Source organism: Thunnus albacares, chromosome 6 (assembly GCF_914725855.1).
Source record: "Thunnus albacares chromosome 6, fThuAlb1.1, whole genome shotgun sequence".
Classification (NCBI taxonomy): Eukaryota; Metazoa; Chordata; class Actinopteri; order Scombriformes; family Scombridae; genus Thunnus; species Thunnus albacares.
In genome coordinates this window covers 31,925,560-31,947,588 of record NC_058111.1, presented here as the reverse complement: position 1 = coordinate 31,947,588, position 22,029 = coordinate 31,925,560, and the positions used below count along the sequence as shown (strand labels likewise).

At 38.1% G+C, this 22,029-nt stretch overlaps 1 protein-coding gene and 1 long non-coding RNA gene across 7 annotated transcripts in view; one reads left to right on the top strand and one right to left on the bottom strand.

The window, feature by feature from the left end:
• LOC122983501 (glucuronokinase with putative uridyl pyrophosphorylase) overlaps positions 1-22,029 on the top strand; it is a 56,431-nt gene that overhangs the window by 6,038 nt on the left and 28,364 nt on the right. For 3 of the 5 annotated variants that reach the window (XM_044353244.1, XM_044353245.1, XM_044353246.1), the window contains 11 exons: positions 126-142; positions 252-309; positions 525-617; positions 732-792; positions 885-998; positions 1,336-1,393; positions 1,728-1,796; positions 2,581-2,644; positions 2,793-2,864; positions 4,374-5,540; positions 21,017-21,911. In XM_044353244.1, coding sequence (XP_044209179.1) covers positions 126-142; positions 252-309; positions 525-617; positions 732-792; positions 885-998; positions 1,336-1,393; positions 1,728-1,796; positions 2,581-2,644; positions 2,793-2,864; positions 4,374-4,469 — 702 coding nt within the window. In that variant the 3' untranslated portion in view covers positions 4,470-5,540; positions 21,017-21,911. Of the gene's footprint in view, positions 1-125; positions 143-251; positions 310-524; positions 618-731; positions 793-884; positions 999-1,335; positions 1,394-1,727; positions 1,797-2,580; positions 2,645-2,792; positions 2,865-4,373; positions 5,541-21,016; positions 21,912-22,029 lie in introns of those variants that run through there. The other 2 variants (XM_044353243.1, XM_044353242.1) reach the window with 2 other exon arrangements.
• LOC122983503 lies at positions 15,614-21,093 on the bottom strand. 2 transcript variants are annotated; one of them, XR_006403720.1, is made up of 5 exons: positions 21,003-21,093; positions 20,560-20,625; positions 17,523-17,646; positions 16,018-16,044; positions 15,614-15,909 (listed from the first exon to the last, which is right to left on the bottom strand). It is a non-coding gene; the product is annotated as an uncharacterized LOC122983503 (long non-coding RNA). The 2 variants fall into 2 exon arrangements; XR_006403721.1 differs by lacking the exon at positions 16,018-16,044.

The window sequence follows — 22,029 nt, the reverse complement described above, 5'->3', positions numbered from 1 at the left end:
GTGAGGATCTACTCGAACGCTGGTTTCTCAACATACAGTGTAAAGTGTGAAAGCATAAAGCAAACGTGCAGCCACCCTTAATATAAAACACTAATGTTTACATTTTTTGTCTCTGTTTCTTGAAGGGCCTCGCTGGAAGCAGGTAATTAGTTCTTGTGGGTTTCTTATCTGTGTAGCCCAACCTAATATGAAAATTATCTTTTACACACTTAATTAATAATCTTCTCGTCTTACAATCCTCTCTTGTGCAGTGCCATCGTCTCAGCTACCCTGAAGTGTCTCATGAAATTCTACAACATCACAGACAATGTGAGGATCTTTTTGCCCTGTTACGATGTGTCACTGAAGCCTTCAGGTTTAACTCTGAGAAGCTTTTCTTTCATCTTCCACCATCTGCCCTTGTAGAAAACCCTTAACAACTTCAGTAATAAGGAAGAGAATAGCATGCACATGAGACAAAGCAGTTAATGTGGAAAACATCATAAATTAAAAATGACAAAATGTGCTGTTTACGTGAACTCCAGGATCTCCCGAGGCCGATCCGAGCCAACTTCATCCTCAACGTGGAGACTGATGAACTGTTCATTACTGCTGGCCTGCAGGACAGAGTCGTGCAGGTCAGTAACAGAATCAGCATTACGTAAATGCACTGGATTCTGTCACAACATGTTGGTTATCTTTAATTTTATGCCTGCAGTAGCGGCAACTGAGGGATTCTTTTTCCTTTGCAGGTCTATGAAGGATTAGTCTACATGGATTTCAGCAAGAAGCTCATGGAAGAGCAGGGCTATGGTATTTACAACACTGTAGATGTGTAAGCGCTACAGTATGGCAATCATATAAATACTTTTCTTTTCTAAAGTGTGTGTGTTTTGCATTCTCAGGGAACTATATTTCTATGGACATGAGTGACCTTCCATCGTTCTGGCTGGCCTACCTGAGCGACCCCAGCGACTCTGGACGCATCCACAGCAACGTCCGCCAGCGCTGGCTCAGCGGTAGGCTGCCCCTCTTCAATTTAAACATCATGGGCTTCCTGGGATTCATGAGATCAACAATCACTGCTAAAATGTCTCAAAACAAGGAACTACAGTATGACCAATATGAGGTTTTGATTCTGATATTTTTGAACATACATTGATACCAGTAATATTTATATGGCAACAGAAGCACATGATACGGAAAGCAACAAATTCCAGTTTTCTATATGCTGACTTTTTTTGAATAACATGTTTGCCATGTTTGTATTTACATCCCTCTGTTCTTTAAGGAGTCTTAAATGAGAATACACATTGGTTGATGTGTTGCTTTTTATGTTGCTCTGTCTTTCCACAGGGGAGCCGCAAGTAGTCGAGGCCATGAAGACTTTTGCTGAGCTCACTGATCAAGCAAGGTTGGTTTATGTTATTACACTTCCTCAAGCAGAAAGTGCAGTAATACATGCAATAAACAGAGCTGGAGATATTGTCAAATGAATAATGGTAAACGCTAGACATAATTAATCACTGGATTAATCATGTCTCATGCACAACAGTCTCAAAGTAGCTTTGGGTTTTTTTATGTAAAATATTTATGCACTTTGAGTTATAAGAAATTCCACATGCATTTTATTTGTTTTGACCCACCTGACAGAAAATACCAAATATTTTGTCCTGACATGCTCTTAATATTTGAGGTGAACTTTGTCTCAGTGATTGACTGAAGGATTTAAAATGTTCTCCCCTCAGGACGGCTCTACAGGACAGAGACTGGAGCCGTCTGGCACAACTGATGGACCAGAACTTCGAGCTGAGGAGGTAACACTATATTTTAATTTGAGGCATTTTTTGTATTTAAAGCATTTTATTTAAATTCAACAAGGAAAGCTACACTGAAGAATGCCCTGGTTAAGACAGGCAGCAATAACAGTGATTTACAGACGAGCAACATAAGTCAGAAAACTCAGAATAAGACTCAAAATCCGAATTAGATTAATGAGAAATGCAATTATAAAATCATGAATAAAATTTTGAATATGATCATGTAAAATATTTCATCCCACAATCAACCTGAATGGCTTTTTAAAACAACCCACGAGCTGTCTAAAACCATGAAAATAGCTGAGACCAATCCAAAACAACCACGTAATGAAACAAACACATCAAGATTCTAAAATAGCCCAAAGCATCAGCAGCCAGGAGAGAGCACACAGCCTCTGCAGCAATGATTTCAATTTACAGAAGGAGATTTGCCATTTTAGATATAACAGCAAAAGGATCCAGGCAGAAGAAGCAGCTTATATAAAAGCTCTTTTACCCAGTTCAGTGTGGACTTTGGGAACTGTTGATGAAAATGAATCCTATGAAAGCAAAGATGATTATTCTCTATTTTTGTTTAATACATTTACATTGATTCTGTGGCTGGAACCCAAGAATAGCTTTATATACAGTAGAGGTGTGTGATAGTGCTGTTGTTTAGCAGTGATACTGCATGTAACCAAAGTATGTACGCACCGAGAGGATGTACTCATGGACAGTACATCCCCAAAGTCAAACAAAGGCAACAAAAAAGTGAGATTAAAAATAACAAGTCTTCCCTCAGGTCTGTCTACTCTGACGACTGCTTGGGTCCTGGCAACCTCAAGATGGTTCAGCTGGCGAGGCAGGTAGGTGCTCGAGGCTTCTACCACCTGCTAAGAGCAGTGCATGTGTTATTGATCAGTATTCACCATCGCATTTCTCATTCTTCATCTGTGAACCTGCAGGAGTGTTCTTCTCTTTATGTACTTGTAACGTTTCCTCTGATTCTTGCAGTTTGGCTCGGCGGTGAAGTTACCAGGCAGTGGAGGGGCTGTGGTGGGTCTGTGTGTGGACCAGACTAGACTGGTAAGACTGCCCTGCTGTATGTTGAAGGGCTCATCTGCAGCTATCTGAACTCCAGTCTGAGGCCATGGGTTTGGAGCTGTTGCATGCATATTCATGCTAATCTTTCCATGTCTTGTTAACCTCACTCAGTGCCTGGACAGTTGCACAATTTCTGGTTTTGACCCTATGCAGAATCTATAAAAACTACTGCTCTGTAACTGTGGTTATAGTAAAATCTGCCCATACTGGCCACAAAGAGCAATTAAAGCAGGTTCAATGAAAGTAATGGGGAGAGAAAATCCACAGTCTCCCACAGCCGTATATTAGCACCAGCTGAACTTTAGAGCACATTACTTCCGGGAACAAGGACTGTTGATTTTGTCCTCCATCCCTGCAATTGCTTTAGATGATCAGGAAGACCAATCACAACAATCAATAACTCTTCCAGTGGAGATATGGGCATGTGAGTATTGAAAAAAAATGTGAAATTATCCTTTAAGCACAAAAGAAGCTGTTTTCTGGATCAAACCTTAGCCTGTATATAAAGATGGCCGTAGCAAGGTTTGATGTCACCCATTGGTTTGCATTGGAGCTGATTTGAAGTCCAGAGTTGCAGCTTATGGTTGACGTCAAAGCTCAAGTCCTCAAATCTAATTAATGGAGCAATAATTTCCAAAACGACCACCAACATACTTATTAGAGAGCCTGAATTTAGAGATTGTGACCATATTGACTCGAAAAAATGATTGACCTAGCACTTGTAGAGCGAAGTTGACGCTTGTTGTCATTGGAGTATCTAGTGGCCATCTGTGGCACTTTAAGGTTCTTCTGCTTCGGCTTCAGCCTCAAGCTGTTTGCTGCTTGGATCAAACTTTGCTGCAAAAGTTAAAACTGGGATTGAGAATTAATGATGTGATATATTCACAATTTTTTAAGTCTGTCCTAAAACAATAGTCATTTTCCCATATGTACAAAATTCACTCTTTGTTTCCCTGGAAAGTGTTTTGCTGTTGAGCAACAGTGAAGGGACAGTAACACAGTCCACTTGATTTGACCAACTCAGATTGCCAAAGCCTAATATTAGCTTTGGATAAGCTTTTAAATACATTTTTGCACAGAAGGAGGTTTGTGGATTTTGTCCCCCATCACTTACATTGTAAGCACATTAGGAAGGGATCTTTAAACGGCCAGTATGAACAAGAGGAATGATTACAGCAAGAAAAACCTGTATCAATGTACATATGCGCACATGACTGTACTTTTAAGAAGACTTGAAAGACTATGAACCAATCCTTAAAGGAAAACCAGCCAATGAGAATTGTAAATGGGCAAGTCAACATGCAGTGCCTCATAGCTGAGACTAATACAAGTCCATGATTTAAGAGAAAATGTTTGGAGATCAAGCTCAGGGGAAACTCTTCAAATGATTTGCTGCAACAACTGTAAATAAAAATAAAGAAAAACTACAACCTGTATCTTTACTGTGACCAATATCCTGCTGTCTGATGCAGTGTGTGTTTGACCCACTAGGTGGAGATGAGGCAAGCTTTCCAGGAGGCAGGCTGTGTCTTCTGTGTCATCGCACCATACAACCCATCTGCCAGCAATGTCGGCGGCCAACACTAACCTCATATCTCACCAGGACTCAGTCAGTCTACTCAAGGCCAAGTCATGGTCATCGGTTGGAGATGGCACAGCGTGGCCCCTCAACATGTCTTCTGAGTCCTAATGTCATTTCATAGGACTTATTATTATACAGCAAAGATCAAGCTGTTGATCATCAGTTGTAGGAAATTATGTGAAAGCCATACTTAAAAAAAAAAAAAATCAGGATTACAATCAGGAATTTAATTTACTAGATGGACCAAAAATAATGCTTAGTCAAATATCATGCATTGTATCACTTTATTTCTAGAAAATTAGTGAATCTGCAAGTGTCAAGGTTTTGCTGCAGATTTGGTGAGATTCAGGACATTTACCAGAGTTATTCTGTGTCACATTCATCATCCACAACAGTGTAAAAATGATAAATAAATATTTTTCTACATATGTGTGATACATAAATTGTATAGCCTTAATCTCATTATCTTTGTATAATGAATGTAATTTTTGTACCCAAATTAAAAACTTGTATAGATGTCTATGATTTTAGTGTTTTGTCATGTATACTGTGCAGCATGTGATAGTCATGTCTCACTATTAAAAAGTGTCATAACTGAATCTTCCCCTTATGTTCGACACATATTACACACTCACAGATGAGTAGATAAACCCGTCAACCCCACAGCTACTCAAACTCGTGGAATTAACGTGTAGTTCACGCTGAATAACTTATTCTTTTCAAACCCAACATTTTCTATCCCATCCTGTAAGTGAGCCGCTATACCAGCACATCTAATGAGCAGCTTCCTCCAGTGGGCGGAGTAGCAGGGCTGAGCCTGGCCGCGCAGCGCTGCTCTCAGCTCCGCTCCGTGTTGTTGCTCTTACCTCTCCACTCATGCGGACTCAGCTCAAGCTCATGGACTAGCCGGAGAACTGCTGGTGGACTGTATCGGGTTTGTAGCGGACCATGGCTGCCAAAGAGGACCTGTACAGTAAAATCCTCCCGCGGAGGCTCCGGCAGAACCGGTCAGGCTCTGTGAAATGTGGCTCCAACCTGGACGTGCTGTTATCCATGGGCTTCCCAAGACCAAGGGCGTGAGTAGCCTGTCCTAAACACTCTGTGTGTGTGTGTGTGTGTGTGTGTGTGTGTGTGTGTGTGTGTGTGTGTGTGTGTGTGTGTGTTTTATGGGAGTTAACGGACGGGTCAAACGCAGCATCACCCCACACTCGCCGTTAACCAGCATCGCTTTCACTGTGCGCAGCTAGCTGGTGTTCACTGTATAACTACACACAACTGAAGAGTACAACAGAGTCAAGTATAGAGTTGAATTAAATACATTAAAACAGCAGAATAAAGCTCAGAAGTTACGAGCTGAGTGGAGCGGAATCAACGAAAAGGAGCATAACAGTTTGAATCAAACACAACGCAATTACTCCGTGAATGTTATTGTTTTCCCTTTACCCCAGTTTAAAGCTCTCAGTGAAAATTGATATGTTGAAGTTTAAAAAAAAACAGTTTTGTTTGGGTTTGTTTTTTTGACTTATTTTAGTTTTACTTAAGTCTACCTTAAGTAGGAAACGTCATATTTCAGCCATGCTCCTGAGGAGCTGTCATATGTAAACTATTCAGAAAACTGGAGTCAGGAGTCATGAGTGTGTGTGTGTGTGTGTGTGTGTGTGTGTGTGTGTGTGTGTGTGTGTGTGTGTGTGTGTGTGTGGTGGGGGGTCATAAGGATCACCCTCTGTCCTCTGCTGCTGCTGAATGGAGGGACTGTCTTTGACTTGGCCAGATCAGTGAGTTCACATCTGTCCATTCAGCTACAGGCTCTCACTGTAAACACAACACTACTGTATACTGAGTATCATCAGCCAGGACAGCAGCAGTGTACACACAGTTACTGATAAACACTGGATCGTTGATGGAAGGATTTACTATTTTAATATTCTGCCATTTTTGCTGCTAATTTCACCTTTAAAAGAGCATTAGCTGTGTTAATAGGCCAGAGGTTTATGGTGTCATTCCTGTTCCCTAGTGAATCAGTACACACACAGTGTAATGTATTCCTGGCACTGATTATAGGTTACTGATTGAATGGACACTGGGATACTGAGTCAGCAGTGTACAGCACGATTCCGAGGCTGCACATAGTAATAATGTACAGTAACACCAGCAATTTTAAGATATAAACATACAGTGCATGCCATTTTGAGTTTAAATGAGGTCTGATGCTATTGTTAGCCAGCAAGGCTGCACAGAGGCTGTTTTAAAGCTGCATTCATGGATTTTTGGCCACTTGGGGTTTGCGCTGTAAACATAACATTGACATATTATCACTTGATTACGGAGCCCGGGAGGGGCCATGGAGAATGGAATTCCCCCTCATGCCATTCTGTCATTCTGCAAACACCCTCACTGTGGATCGGTTGGATATAATAGGCTTTTATTTTGATCTTGGACTAAGATATGATATGTGGATATACTTGGGGTCTTGACTTGTAAGCACAACACTGTGTTATATCTGAGGTTATAATATAACAGACTTTTTCACCGTAAAACTCTTTCATGCTCCTGCTGATAAAAATTCAGCTTCAGGGCTTTACAGCGCTTCATGGATATATGTGGATGCATAATAAGTGCAAAGAACATGGTCTTCTTGTGATTAAGGAGAACGTACCGCTAATCCTAACTGCCTTGGATCCAGCTTGGATCTTTCTACACAGAAGTAATGTCCTCTTCATCACTTTCTTCAAACCTCCATTTGACTGGATGCATTTGGTGTCTACTACAAGAGGGGAGCAGACAAAATAGTTCAATCGAGAGCAGGAATTATTAAAAGGAAAGCACAAATTACTTTTTTTATTCTCTGCGGCCCCTCCTGGGCTTCATACCTGATAAAGTTATTATCACAAGCATTTGAACAAACAGTTGCCTATTCAAACATCTAGCAGATATGGGGCAACATGAGCATGTATTTGGAGTCCTTTCTGACCACTAGGTGAATAAGCTCTCACCTTATATCTTTGTTTTGGTCTCCACCAACTCCTGAGAAAAATATCTGAGTCTTTAGTTGCTATATTGTCTTCTATGTTCACCAGCTAACTTTGTCTGCTGTTTGGTGCTTGGTACAGGTTGCACACAGAGCTGAACACAGTTGCCTGCTGTGTCTGGGAACAAGGTTGATGAGAGCACAGTTTTGGAGCTGGGAACTAAAATATTACCTTAATTGACTGAAAAGCTTTGTAGAGATGTTGCAGAGTTCTCTGAGATCGTAACTACATGTGACTCCTTTCACATTACATAGTTAATTGATTAGCGCAGCTTTAAAGACAGCTCGTATAGAAGAAAGGTTGTAACGTGTTATAGTGCAACTCCTGAAGAAATTAAGATTAAACTTTGATCATTTTTACCTATGCTTACATTTATAACATACATAACATACATAATTACATAGTATAATGACATACAGTTCTGACTGTAAAATGAATACTTTTAATTTTAATCTTAATAATATTTTGCTGAATGCATTTTTTCATAAGGATCCTTACGTTTGGTTTTTGGAGACGCTAAGTTTTATGGCCTAGATATGTACTAAGCAGCCATTTCACAGTTGAAAATCAAGTTCTCACTGTTCTGTTCTGTTCTGTTCTGTTCCTGTTTCTAAATTACCACAAATATATGTTCATTTCTGTACTGCAATTTCTTGTCATATATACACCAGTTTGTGTCTGACATGAACAAATATTGGAAGGTTGGTATACTGGTGGGGCTTTAATATGTATTTTATTTATATCAGAGATCATTCGCTTTTCAAATGGTGTGGTGATAACTGTCACATAGTTTTCCATGAATGATGCTGTCACTGTCTGTGCTGACTGTCCACCCAGAACATTTTCTTTTTCAAACCTTAAACGTGAAAAACATCACTTCCTGTCTACCAAAGGATTTTCCAAGGAAAAGACCTTTTTGACACTGGCTGTTAGAAGTGCAGATGGAAAAGCTGTCGTGAGGCATCTATGATAGAATCAGTATTGTGTCATATTAATTAGTGGAAGGAGCTAAACCTATTTTTATCTGTATTATTTTAAGTCAGTGGGAAATCAGTACTTTTTTTTCTGTTCGTACACTTAATGTTGGGAGTCTTTCCACCCCTTTCACCCAGACAGATGTCACACGTCAAGAGTGTGTGTGTGTGTGTGTGTGTGTGTTGGCGAGTGTGTATGTCAGAGGAAGTGTGCTGTGGTTTGCTGAATGGACACAGCAGATGATGATAGGCCCCCAGGCAGGCCAGCGCTGGCCTAGAACACACTCCCTCAGGGAAGCCACAACCTCTTTTATATCAGCCCATGACTGCTTGGCCCTGACACGGCCACTTATTAATTCCCTTTCTCTCTCTGTCTGTCTCGCTCCTTCTTTTTTTTTCTGTCTGAAGAGGTTGACCCATTAAATTTCATGACCAACTTCAGGTGTCCTGGTTCTGCTGTAATAGGATTACTTCTGTGTAGAAAGATTACATTTATCTGCTGCTAGTCAGGCCATTGTTTTTTTTAGGGGCATCCCTGTATTACTACCAATGCTCACCCAAGTGAGCATTGGCTTTATATAATAAAATTTAGTGATATCAGTAAAGGAAGGTATGATTGATAATATGGCTGTGGCATAAATATGAAAGGCAGTTTGGCAAATTTAGAGCTTGCACTGTGGAAAAATATGGGTATTGAACATGAATTCTTTTTAGTATTGACCAAAATGTGTGAGTGGCATTGATTATAAAAAAGTGCCAACTGGCGAAAGTTGGCATGGAATGCTTGGTCAGGCTTTGTGACTTTTAATCAGATGTTTCCTGATCAAAACCAGGAACTTAAGTCTATATTAATTCCTGATCAGGAACCAGGAACTTAAGTCTATATTTTAATTAGGCAAAGCTCTTTATTCAACACTGAAGCATTGAGATGTTTGGCTTATTTTATTAAATGGTTAAAATAAAAATGGGTTAAAACATGAATAAACTGTCTGCTGCACACCGAAAAACTCTAAACCAAACGTCTTGATATTCATTAAACATTTTTTTTGCAAGTGGAAGAATAAGCAAGGTGTTTTACAATTTTCTTATCAGGCTTGTTTGTTATGAAATGAACAAATCACAGGTATGATATATGATACTCAAGTCATATAATCACAAGCTCCACATACATCACATAGTATCACATTGGACACAGTCTAATTGCTTAAAATAATAGATCAAATACACAGGTAATTCAGAAGACCATATTGGGAAAACACCGTGTTTTGAAAAAAAGTGTGAATTATTTTGAACAACCCACGGAGTCTACTCTTGAGCTACATTGTAGAATTGACTTTCCGTTCATTCAAGGTGCCTCCAATGCTTCACTTGAGACAAGCTAATGTTACTGTAAAAAAGTTGCATTTTACAAAATCAGCAAACAGCCTTACCTTTATTCACAATTTTTCCATCTATGGTGTCGAATCCAAAATGATTCTACATATTACTTTGTCAGATGGTTTGATGTCATGATTACCAGTTCAGCATGACTAACTAGTTCTCTCCATTTTATGTTAGCAAAGAGAACAACAATACTCTTGATGGTCAGGCAGACAGTGGATTGTAGGAATGGCCCAGGCTGGACAGTGCCTGTTGTTAGCTTACACTGTCAATTTTACATTCGAAACAGATATTTACAGATCAAATATTACATTTTTTTCCTATGTTCCAACAGTAGTTCATATTTTGAATAAACAGTGACAGCCTCGAGTAAATATATATACTGTACGGTATAAAGAAAATTACAATGAATATAAAATTCCATCCAAAAAACACACATGTAATTAAAAAGAAGACCCTGTAGAAAACTAGGTAAGGTGGCTGCAGCGCGACAAAATGAATGATAACATCATTTATTATAAACCTAAAAATGTTTTTTTCCCCTAACTCATGTAGTGACAAAAATATTGTTTTGGTATTGGTACCAAAACTTAGGTATCAAACTAGCACTTATATTAAAAAATTTTTTAAAACAACACCCAGATTGGACCAATCTTTCAGACTAATATTGGTCAGGTATTTGGGTGGGAAGTCCTTAATTAAATAGAATGAAATTTAAAACGAAGAAAAAAAAAAGCTGTATTTCTACCCAGACAAGAATAAGAGAAGACTGAATAATACATGTATCTATCTTAGATGACACTTTTAATTGTATTTCTGTTAAAATGTTATTTAATTAAAAGTCAGATGTGAAACTCACAACAAATCTTTAAATCCACCATGTTATATCAAAGGATCACAGTTAGTTATAGTATTGATGATAAAAAAAAAAAGAAAAGCCAAACTCCTGTTATTAACAACTGACTTTTCCATCATCTTGCAGTGAGGAAATGGCTGTGGGTCTGCTGCAAATTGACTCCAGGTTAAATCACTCCCAAAACAAAATCAATTGTACACATTATTGTTCTCTCCGGAGAGAAAAAGCTTCCAGCAAGTCACAGGGTGCATCTCTCAGACTCTGTAAATGACAGCCTTGTGCATGTCAGCTAACTCTTAATGTAATGATCAATTATACATGAAACAAGCAGAGTCATGCCTGTTTGTACAAGAATAGCCCGTACATTTTTGCATGTTGGCACAGAATGACAGGAAAGGGAGTATCATTGAGAGCTTAAGACAGAGACATTAGATACGTCATCATGAGATTTCAGAACTTGCTGAGACATATACTCAGTCTATGTGTAAAAATAATCCTGGCTAAAGTATGCTAATATCCCTCTCTTTGTACACAGAAACCTTTGGGCTTTGTGGTAGTTTTTGTGAGTCAGTTTGGTGTATGTTCCCACTCTTAAAAGCCCTGAAAACCTATCTTCTCAAACAGCTTCTTACCGTGAGTGATGGGATTCTACATGAACACATTGTTTTGTACAGAAATAAGAACAGGCTTGGTTATTTCACTTGAGAAGTGGAAGCTGTATTTCTACTGTGGATCATGATGTGAACTCATGATGTGAACCAGTGTGTTAGCGTTAGCTTAGCGGCTAAAATGCTTTAGTAACTGTTACCAGAATTTACACAATGATGCTACATCTATATGCAGTGTATAGATTATTAACATTACGTGTACTGTCTGATGTAGTTTTTTGATGAATGTTAGCGGCAGCTAGGTAGCTAGCTGAAAAGGCTGGTGCATGTAGAGATGCACTGATACTGCCTCAAATAGCTGGATCAGGTATCAGTGAAAATGGGCCAATCTGGTATCGGATATCATTATCTTAATAAATAACATCTCAGTAAATTTATATCTATCTATTTATTTGTTACATTTTGCTTTACAAAGATAGGAAAGTAATGTTTAAGTCAAACCTGATTTAGCCTTACACATAAAAGAATGATCCCAATCTCTTCCACACAGTGACTACGTTTAAATGCACAAAATATTTCGTTTTTTGCCCTTATTCTAAAAACCACAACATTCCTACTAAGCTGTTTACATGGCTAAGAAAAATGAATATTCCACTAATATTGTATTGTATTATATTATATTTTATTTAATATGTATTTTTATATTATATTTTTTAATATTATATAATATTATATTTTACATGCAGAGGGTTTTCGGAGTTTCCCTCTGCTCCAGTGGGAACGGGAATCACAAGATCTCTGCAGGTAGTGAAGTAAAACATCAGTGAGCTGCTGCCTGATATTTATAAGGGATACTGATATGACTGATATTATAAATTTATAGTTACAGGCACATCAAGTACCCAGGTTGTCCTATGATGTTTACTACACTGCCGAGTGTTTTTGGTACATCACACTGAGACAGCTCTCCATTCTCCTCTCATTCCTCTTCTCTGTCTGCCTTCCTAGTCCAGCATATGTCATTTTACCTGTGCAGGGGCGCGTTACACAACCAGCCCGTTGTGCATCTTTATCCCAACCTTGCAAACTGTTGGCTAGTTGGTTTGTTTACAATGCACAGAACTGACCATTAATAGGCAAGGGGCTAAGTGTCGCAGTTACTTTTTTATCAACTGATTGGAGTTTAAAGGAAAAGTAAATTCTAATTAAATTGTAATTCTATAACTAACATTATTATATGTTGTCAACTATATTTTTTACTTGTCTGATAATCTTTTACAACATTTTGTTCATTTCGGGGCTCCATAGTTGAATAACTTTGCTCTAAACTGAAAAAAATGAATCAATATAAAGGAGCAAACTAAAGTTCTAAATCACTCCAAACAAGTGTCTCGATAGCACAATCTTTTTCAGATTAATCATAAATGTTCTATGTACACCTGCAAATTTTAAATGTTGCTCAGTCTTGCAGTGTGTCAGTAGATAGCATTATAGGCACTGTAGAAATAGAAAAATAAAGGACTGAAAGCTTTTCATTGCTTTCACCACAGTATTTCCAGTCTGCTTTTGTTGTACTCACAGCTTTCCTTGTAGTGTGATGAGATAAGTATCTTGGGATATTGTTAAGTCTGAGCATAACAATTAAAGTTAGTTTTATGCGTTTGAAACTGTCGTCTTTTCTTGTTCCCCCACTAGAGAAGACAATATTGAACACGTTTCGTAACACTTCACAAAACATGCCTTATAGCACTTTTAAAGCAGTTGTACTGAGTTTCACATTGATATCCGAATGCAGTATGTAGTCACTTAAAGTTTTAGATATCTAGAGGCACGCTTTAAACCTATGTGATTCTGTATATGTAGCTTTATTTTAGATGGACATACAACTGTTGTCAGTTTGCGAAGAAAGATATAAGTTCTTGTGTTTCATCAAATGGACGCCCACTCACTTCCTGTGTAGATAATGTGGTTTTCATTTTACAATTGCTATACTGTCATTGTATGTCAAAATTGTATACCTTCACACCGAGAACTTGTGTATCCTCTGGGCCTCAGATGCACCGCTAAAAAACACTGTGACATCCAACATATTTGCATTTACAGCACACTACACTTTCTCAATGCTGATTTAGAGGGTTTTTCTCTGCCACTTCACAACAGCTGTCAACATAGGAAATGTATTTTCTGTAGCTCAGCTCAAGGGTTGCATATGTGCTGATTCGAAGGAGGGAAGGAAAACGTCTACATACAGTACACAGGTTCAAGTTTGCCACTCCTGCAGCTACATCTGTGAGAGCTGCATATAGTATAAAGCAGCTATGGGAAGTGCTGTGGAGTTGGTAACTCTCATGAATTATTGAGTCATTCCCTTGTTTTTTTAGCCCAGTATCTTTGAAATGCAGATGGATATGAGCTTATTGGGAAGGTTTTCTTCTAAGCTGCCTTTACAAATCGCTTCCAGCTCTTTGGGACTACTTGAAGATGATTGTAAAATCAAAGCAATATACCTATGATTACATTTGATGTGCCATGCCTGCTTCAATAGGAAGGCTCTAACAAGGTCATATAGATGTCATTAGTCTCCTTCCTGAAATAGGAGAGGTGCATCACTGTCTAGATATAGCTGCCGTTGTTCACTGGTGCACTTCCACTGCAGCTTGGTGATCATATCGTGGTTCATTTGAAGCTCTGTCCGGAAGCAGGGAAACAGACAGTGCTATCAGATTATGAGGCCATTGTCTCCACTCAAATGTTTCACCGTGGTTGTATGAAATTCAAGGTACTGTAACTGCCGGGGTGCAGGCAGGTTTGCATTACAAATTACCTGCTAACAAATGTCTTATTATACCTAAAAAAAAAAAAAAAAAGGATCTCAATTCTATAAGAAGAGTCGATGCTGATTTTAAATAGTGTGTTGTATTTTGTGTTTGATTCCTGGCACATGAATTCTTAGAGGTTGGTAGTGACCCACACTATTTCACAGTCATTCATTATGTGGCTCCTGGAAGCAGAAGCTGTTTGTCAATATCAGCTTGTGGCCTCGGGTACAGATGGAGAGATACTACATGAGCAGCACAAAGGTACCAGTGTACCAGTCAGTCAGCAGCAAGGTTTTAGTGGTACGGTATGGGTTTTTGAGGGTTGATGCTTATAGTTCGCTAGGTTGCTAAGTATTGTTGCCACGTTGTTGTATAGTTGCCGGCATTTTGTGTCAGTATTTAGTATTGTGAAATCTTAAATATACATGTATTTAATCATTTCTGTATCCCCAAAATGTTATGAATAATTATACTGTATATACAGTGTTTAGTTGTGTTAAAACCTCCTGAAATAATATTTAGATCATACTGGGATACTTCTTTTGTTTACTCTTTCTGACTGTAAAGGGAAATCCACAGGGCAAAAATGTAAGAACCAAGATGCTACTAACATCAAAACAGTGTCTCTTAGTCAGTCAGTGTAGTGTTTCTAGAGTTAAGAGTCAGATAAACCTCATGTAAAATTTGCCTAAACTGATTAAATTGGTTATTAATGGATATTAACCATGTATTTTTGGATCAGCCCAATTTAGCATTTTGCAAACCCTAAGACAAACCCCATGGGTCCCCATTTTCAAAGTTGCTCACAATGAAAAGAAGCATGAACATGGCATTACTGAGTGTTTTACTTTTGCGCCTCAGTATAGTGCCTAATCCAGAAAACATGACCACTGCAGTGCTGAGATATGTGGTTAAATACATGGTAACTCCACTAGCTGTGGTTATGATAGCGGAGTTGGCTGAGGCTGACTGGCTGCTGTCAGGTTTTTAATAAATGGCTGATATCAGCCACATGTATTTGTCTAACCTCAGTAAGCAGCTCCCAGGACAGCTGTCTGGCTACAGTTGCTGAGCCAGCAGCAGATTTCATTTAGGCCTAGAGGCTGCTGGGATTGACAGCTGTCCTCTGCCTCCCTCTACACACCTCCAACCACAAAACTCCTCCACCAGCCTCACACTTCTTCTTTCTACTCAGCTTAGTACTTTGATGACATGTTTATCAGAAATAATATCAATCTCAAACTGTAATGTTAGTAACACGTGACAATTAAAAGTTACTAGAACCCAAAGGAATGTAAGGAAATCTTGGCAAGTAAACACATTTTTAGATTAATTTTACTCAAACAAAAAAATAGTTGACTAAATCAGCTAATTTCCCTAATAATTTCAGCATACAGTTAGATCATATTAAATTGTAAGTCAGATAATGTGCTAATTTGTCTCTAATCATGAAAACACACAAAATGTGTTTCACAGATTGAAAGTCCTATATATAATATTATAGTGTCAGTATGAGGTAGAATATGATATTTTTATCAGTAGAAGTGCAGCTTCTGTACAGCATGCATGTACAGAATGTAGGTCTGTCAGACAAAAAGAAAAAAGACCCTGGGTTTGGTACCCGGTGGTGGTGGTGGTGGTGGTCATGTGTTCCAAGAAAAACAAATGGCTGTGTTCACGGGTGGGAAGCCAGTGAGGGTTCTCGTCCTGTCACTGCTGGTATTCTTCCTGGTTGGGGGCACCTGCACAGTCGGGGTTACCCTCCAGTGAAGCTCATTGCTGGCAGGTGAAAAAAAGGTCAGGTCAACAGTAGGATTAGCTGTGACAAAAACTGCAGTGTGAGGATTTAGGAGAAAATTGGAAAGAAAACTGTAGTGTTTTGGAAACCTTTGGATAGCTGTGGTCTTTTGGAGGCTGGGACAGAGAGAGGAAAAAGCCTCAACTAGTAAGTTAGCAGCTGTACCAAAACCTTCTCTGGCTTCTATAAGGCCAGTTTAACCACATGAAACCACTGTGAAACCAACATGCATAGAACTGATTAGATATCTTTATAGATGCACTGAAATGGAATTTAAGGGTAGTAGTAACGTTTAACCGTCAGTTTGTCAAACCGGTGTTTCTCATCACAACTGTGAGCGATACCAATATGATATCCAATAACATTTCTCTTGCCATTGGAAAAAGTGGAGGAGGACAAATAAAGGCTAACTGTTTAAAATTGACCAGCTTATTTGTCCACTGTCAATACCTTTTTTTGCTAACAAATTGTAGTTAATATAGGAAAGGGCATTTTTATTGACAACTTCTTCATAATTTTCTTGCAAACAGTTTAATGCTATTAATATTAATTTATTATAACGTTCATCCATGTGCCTGCGACATTATTATCTTTGTGGCATTCTTTCAGTCACAGAGGAACTGCAGTTTTTGTTTTTAAGTACTGGAGGATAATATATCACCACAATATTTGTGCATGTCTCATAGTTTCAAAAAAAATTGAAAAGAGGAAGTTTTACAGGCAGGCTGCAGTGTTAAATATTCTGTTGAACAGCCCATTGTGCATTACAAATGGTATGAAAAGTAACAGGCAAGTAACAACATCTGTTATCAGTGAACTTAAAGCCAAGTAAGATCAGCCTACAATACTACATAAATGTCACTCTTAACAGTTTCAGGAGCTAAATAATGTTTGACACCTGGTTAGTGAAGTTAAGCTGTAGCTGAAATAAAGGTTCTTTCTATATGTGCAGAAAAACTGCTGTCACAAGAGTTATGCTGATATCTTTGTGACACACTGATCAGCATATCTTGTTCTTAATGGTGCGTCACAAGTTATCTGTTCAGATGTGTCTGTAAGAGCTACTTTGTCTTCATTCACATCAGAGGACACAAGTACACATTGAATAAACACAGTTGCAGTTGTTCATAAACGTATCTCATAATAAGGTATTTTTCTGATATAATGACTTTTTTTGTCATTGCCACTGTAGTATGACATAAATTATTTAAGTAAAAGAAGAAATGTCTGTCTTTATTATAAGATGAATTGTTTGGAATGTATTCAATATAACAAGAATTAATATAGAGAAGTAATAGATGTTTTTATAATCGGTAGAAGATCCTTAGCAAGATGTGATGTATGGCAATAAAAATATTATTTCTATCCATTTTCAGCGTCTAGTCACATCTACTGGGGTTTCCCCGGATCTTAATGCAGAATAGTCTTCAACAGAGTATTTCACCCCAGGACTTGTGTTAATGCAGATTTTGGTTTCCCTCCAGCTGATCAATGACACATAACACCACCTCTAAGATCCCCTTACATTTCAAACTTCTATAGACAATACTGTCTACTGTGCTCAGTAATAACAGACTCTCACTATGTCTCATACCAAGCATGAAATCACTGATTTAGCCCACAGTGTCTTCTCTTCAGGCTTTGCTTGGATCTTCTTCTCGTATATGTAAGTTAGTTGTAATGAAAACAGCTCAGATGAGTTTAGTTGTCGTGTTGGACTGTAAAAATGAGGAAAAAAAGTGTAATTATTATAAAAAAAAATCATGCCAAATGTCATAAGAATTACAGAAATACACTGTTGTAGATAAGAGTGGGGCAGTTGTGTTGCTATGTGGAATCTCTCAAACTCTAGTCTGTATTGTATTGCTAAATTAGACAAAGGTTAAACTGGTCACAGTTCATATCAAGTTGACTCTATCAGTTGCTCTTTTGGCCACAATTTTAGCAGCTGCTGCCCAATTCAGTGGCCTTCTTTTAAAGACCATAGTGTTGTTATTTATTTGCACTCTTGAATTATTGCAATAGAAGTGTCAGTAGATGTTGAGGTCTTGTTCCTGTTGTGCTGAATGGGTCTTAACAGAGACTTTGTTGTATCTGTTCCTTAATGTGATTAGGTTGATGCTCTTCCTCCTTTCAGGGAAAACTTCCAAACAGGAAGAAGGATCATATTACCATCTCATATAATGATTATTTAACATTTTGATCACATGATTTATACCTTTTTAACGCAACATATTGTAGCAAAAAGGGGAATCATTTAGACACCCTCTGTCAACAGATGTAAAGTTCATAAAATGATGATGAAACGTGACTTTGTGAATTCTCTAATAGCTGTTTGAGTCTAGCTGAACATGTGAAGATCGAATAAAAGGTGAATATTACTGCCTCTCACAAGCAATATGATTTAATGTGGCAAACCTGAGCAACATTGTCTGACTTTAACAACAGACTAAAGGAGATTTCTTCCTTGTGTGGCTAACCTGGTGTTCTAGCACACACTGAGGTTACACATGAACATTTGGCATTTACCTCCTTCAGGTAAATAAATAACTAATTCCAAACATTTGCTTACTGTGAAAGTAGACAGCAGTCACCGCCTTTGTTTGCATGCATTTATCACAGAAACTGGCTGCCAACAAGCGTTGCTCTTGATTCAGTTTGGCTTAACGTCACCACGGGAGACTATTGAAGGACTGTTATGTGACCGACGGGGATGTCCAAGCTAGCAACACTGCTAGTGTGCTAATCTGCTAGCATGTATACTGCCAGTTGACCACTATTGGCTGTTGTTTTAGGAGTTTTTATTTTAAAAATGTTACAATGGATATATTTTGGTGGGTAATGATTTAAAATTATGACATTGTTGTCTCTTTACGACAATAGCAGTCTTTGTCTTTTGCTAGTACACAGACACAGAACATTAAAAGATATGAGATAAAATTCTGTGATAATTCTACTGAAATACAGAAATTAGAAAAGTAGCTTGTGTTTTGAAGGGATCTTTAACTGGGATTTTCAAAATCTGATGAACTAGAAGCCATGTTAGCATGAATGTTCATGTGGTTGAATGTGGTTTGCTACTATAGCGCGACTGATACAGGACTTTTGAGGCTGAAATGGATATCGATATTTGGGGGTTTAAAAAATTCTTAAAATGATATATTGACTGATATGAATTTCCTTCACACAACCCATAACACAAATAAACATTTCTCATTCAGTTCCCTTAATTTGTGTTTCTAATAATTGTGACCAAGAAATGAGCATCACTACTCTTCAATGGACAAACTATAGAACAGTGACACTGTTTCAAAACATAACTTTAGCATTTCTGTACTTCAATTTCTTGTCATTTATCGGCTGACATGTACTGATGTATGTGCAATGAGATAATATCAGGTGATATATCAGCACGGCTGATTTATGTGTTGGACTCTACTTGCTACTCGTCTTTATTTAGTTTGTTTCTCTCATAATCAAAGTTTTTACAGTTTTGCATTGATTACATTTGAATGACAGTGATTATACTGCTTTGTCAAAAGATGAATAAAGATATGTATAGGGCTGCAACTAACAACTATTTTCATTATCGATTCATCTGTTGATTATTTTCTCAATTAATCAATTACTTGTTTGGTCTATAAAATGTCAGAAAATTATGGAAAATGTCAATTACTGTTTCCCAAAGCCCAAGAAGACATCCTCAGATGTCTTTTTGTCCACAACAGTCCACAACACAAAAAAAGATGCTCAGTTTACTGTCATAGAAAACTAAAGAAAGCAGAAAATATTCACATTTGAGAATATTTTTTGAGAGTTTAGACTTTTTTTTTCCTTAAAAAATTGCTCCAAGCAATTAATTTATAACCAAAATAGCTGCTGATTAATTCAAGAGTTGGCAACTAATCAGTTAATCGTTCCAGCTCTAGAAATATGGCAGGTTGATTAACAAACTCTACTGCCATACGCAAGGACTGAAGTTATATCACATGTGACTCTCACCATAAACAAGACAACAGTATGAAAGCTATTGAATGAGTACTGTTGTTTTTCTTGTCATTGACTTTGTCTTTAAACGGCTCAGACTCAGTTGGGACTTGACCTGGGTTGTCTTGACTACAGCCCTGAGTAGGATCTTATATAACTTAAATATGTATGTGCAGTATATAACCTTTTATTCAAAATTGCTCATCAGTAATTCAGTCATGTCCAGGTGTGATATGATGGGTATGATGCACTTTATTAAATATTTATTGTAGAATTCTGTCTATGGTAACACCCAATGATGTGTAACACATCTTTCCACCCTGACATTCACAAAACAGCAGCTCTCTGCAGCTGCAGTCCAGTTCTCTCCAGAAAATATCAATATCAGCCTTCACACCATCATTATTCAGACTGTGTCCCTACTCATGAAACAACTCTCCATGCTCTCATATTTAAAACATTATTTTCTCTTTCTCAATTTTGTAAAGTTGTACTGTGGAAGCTGAAATTCTTGAAGCCTGCAGCTGCCTGGTGGGCAGTGAGCAGACTCTGCATCTGAGTGAAATCACACTTTTGAGTGTTTTTTTTTTGTTTGTTTGTTTTTTTGTCTTTTACTGCACTGTAGAGTCTGTTTAGCCACATACTGGAAAAGAGGAATGTGTCCTTGTCCTGTGGTCCTTCTGTTACTGTCAGGGGGCCTCTCTCTCCCTCTGTAACACACACACACACACACACACACACACATACACGACTAATCTGTGAACACAGTTGCTGTTTTTATTTGAGTTTTTGTAAAAGAGGGCACTACGGGGTTGAAAGGATCAGGAACTTAAGTAGATTTGATGTGGCATTTAATCCCATGCCCAATTTGATGTGGACTGTGTGTGTGTGTGTTTGTGCACACATGTGTGTGTGTTCATTCACATATTTCAGTCTGTGGGTGGCTGTGTACTAATATGCTCAGTACTACACCATTTGCATGTGCATGTGTTCATGTGTCATCTTCTGTTGGGGCTTTTACACGTGTTTGTGTATGTGTATGTATGTATGTGTTCAGTGATGACTGAGCCATCTGTGCCTGTACTACCTTTGCCAATACAGTGACTGGACTGGCTCCAGCAGCCAGCGTCGTCCAGCTCCTGCCGTCTGCCCTCACATTCACTTCACTGAGAAACGACAGGAAGCTCCTCCATCTTGGACAAGCTCTGTGCTGTGTACTCCCTCCCACTGCGCTCCAATAATCCTGCTGGATGATTGGATTGAAATGACTGGAGAGGAAAATAGATTTGATGAGACGTTTAATTACAGGCCTGATTGGATGTTGATGCTTCTGGTGTTAAGGAGTGTTTTGCATAACCAGACAGTAAATGCTGGTTGTACTCTGCAATATTTTGGGCCATGACAATTTATTTTTTCATTATGGTGAATCTTTATATGTTCCTTCTGCTTTTCTGTAGAAAGCACACAACATGGCCAGATACAGCAAGTGTTAAGAAGACATAGCGAGTATCTGCTGTTTCCTGAGACTCAGGATAACTGAGCTGATAGGAAGATAAAACAGCTCCTACGTGACTGCAGTTCAATTCTTATGTTACATGATATCTCATCTAGCTGCATGTAAAGCAGAGTGTCGTTTCTTGACAGGAAAACCAGCTCAGCCTTTCATGGAGAGGAACTCATGCATTCTCAGTCAGACCATTAGGCACAGCATTAATACTGGGAGATTATAACACAATAAGTGCTTCACAGCTAGAGAATGAGTGATCCTTTCCTATTAGGTATCCAATAATGTGCAAAAGATATTGATCAATTTAAATTCTACTCATGTCCTGTAGGAAACTATAGTTTAAAAACTAGAACAGACTATACCTCTATTAAGTTCTTTAATCTGAATGGTTTCCACATAAGGCTACAACTAACAATGCTTTTTCATTATCAATTAATATATCAAATTTTTGTTTGATTCATCAGTCAATAAAATGTAAGAATATTGTAATTGTTTGACGTTTTTATTTTTTAAATGCTTAAATGACTAATTGATGATCAAAAATGTTTATTTAATTTTAATTTTAGGTGGATTGACTAATTGATCCCAGTTCCCAGTGATTTGGAAC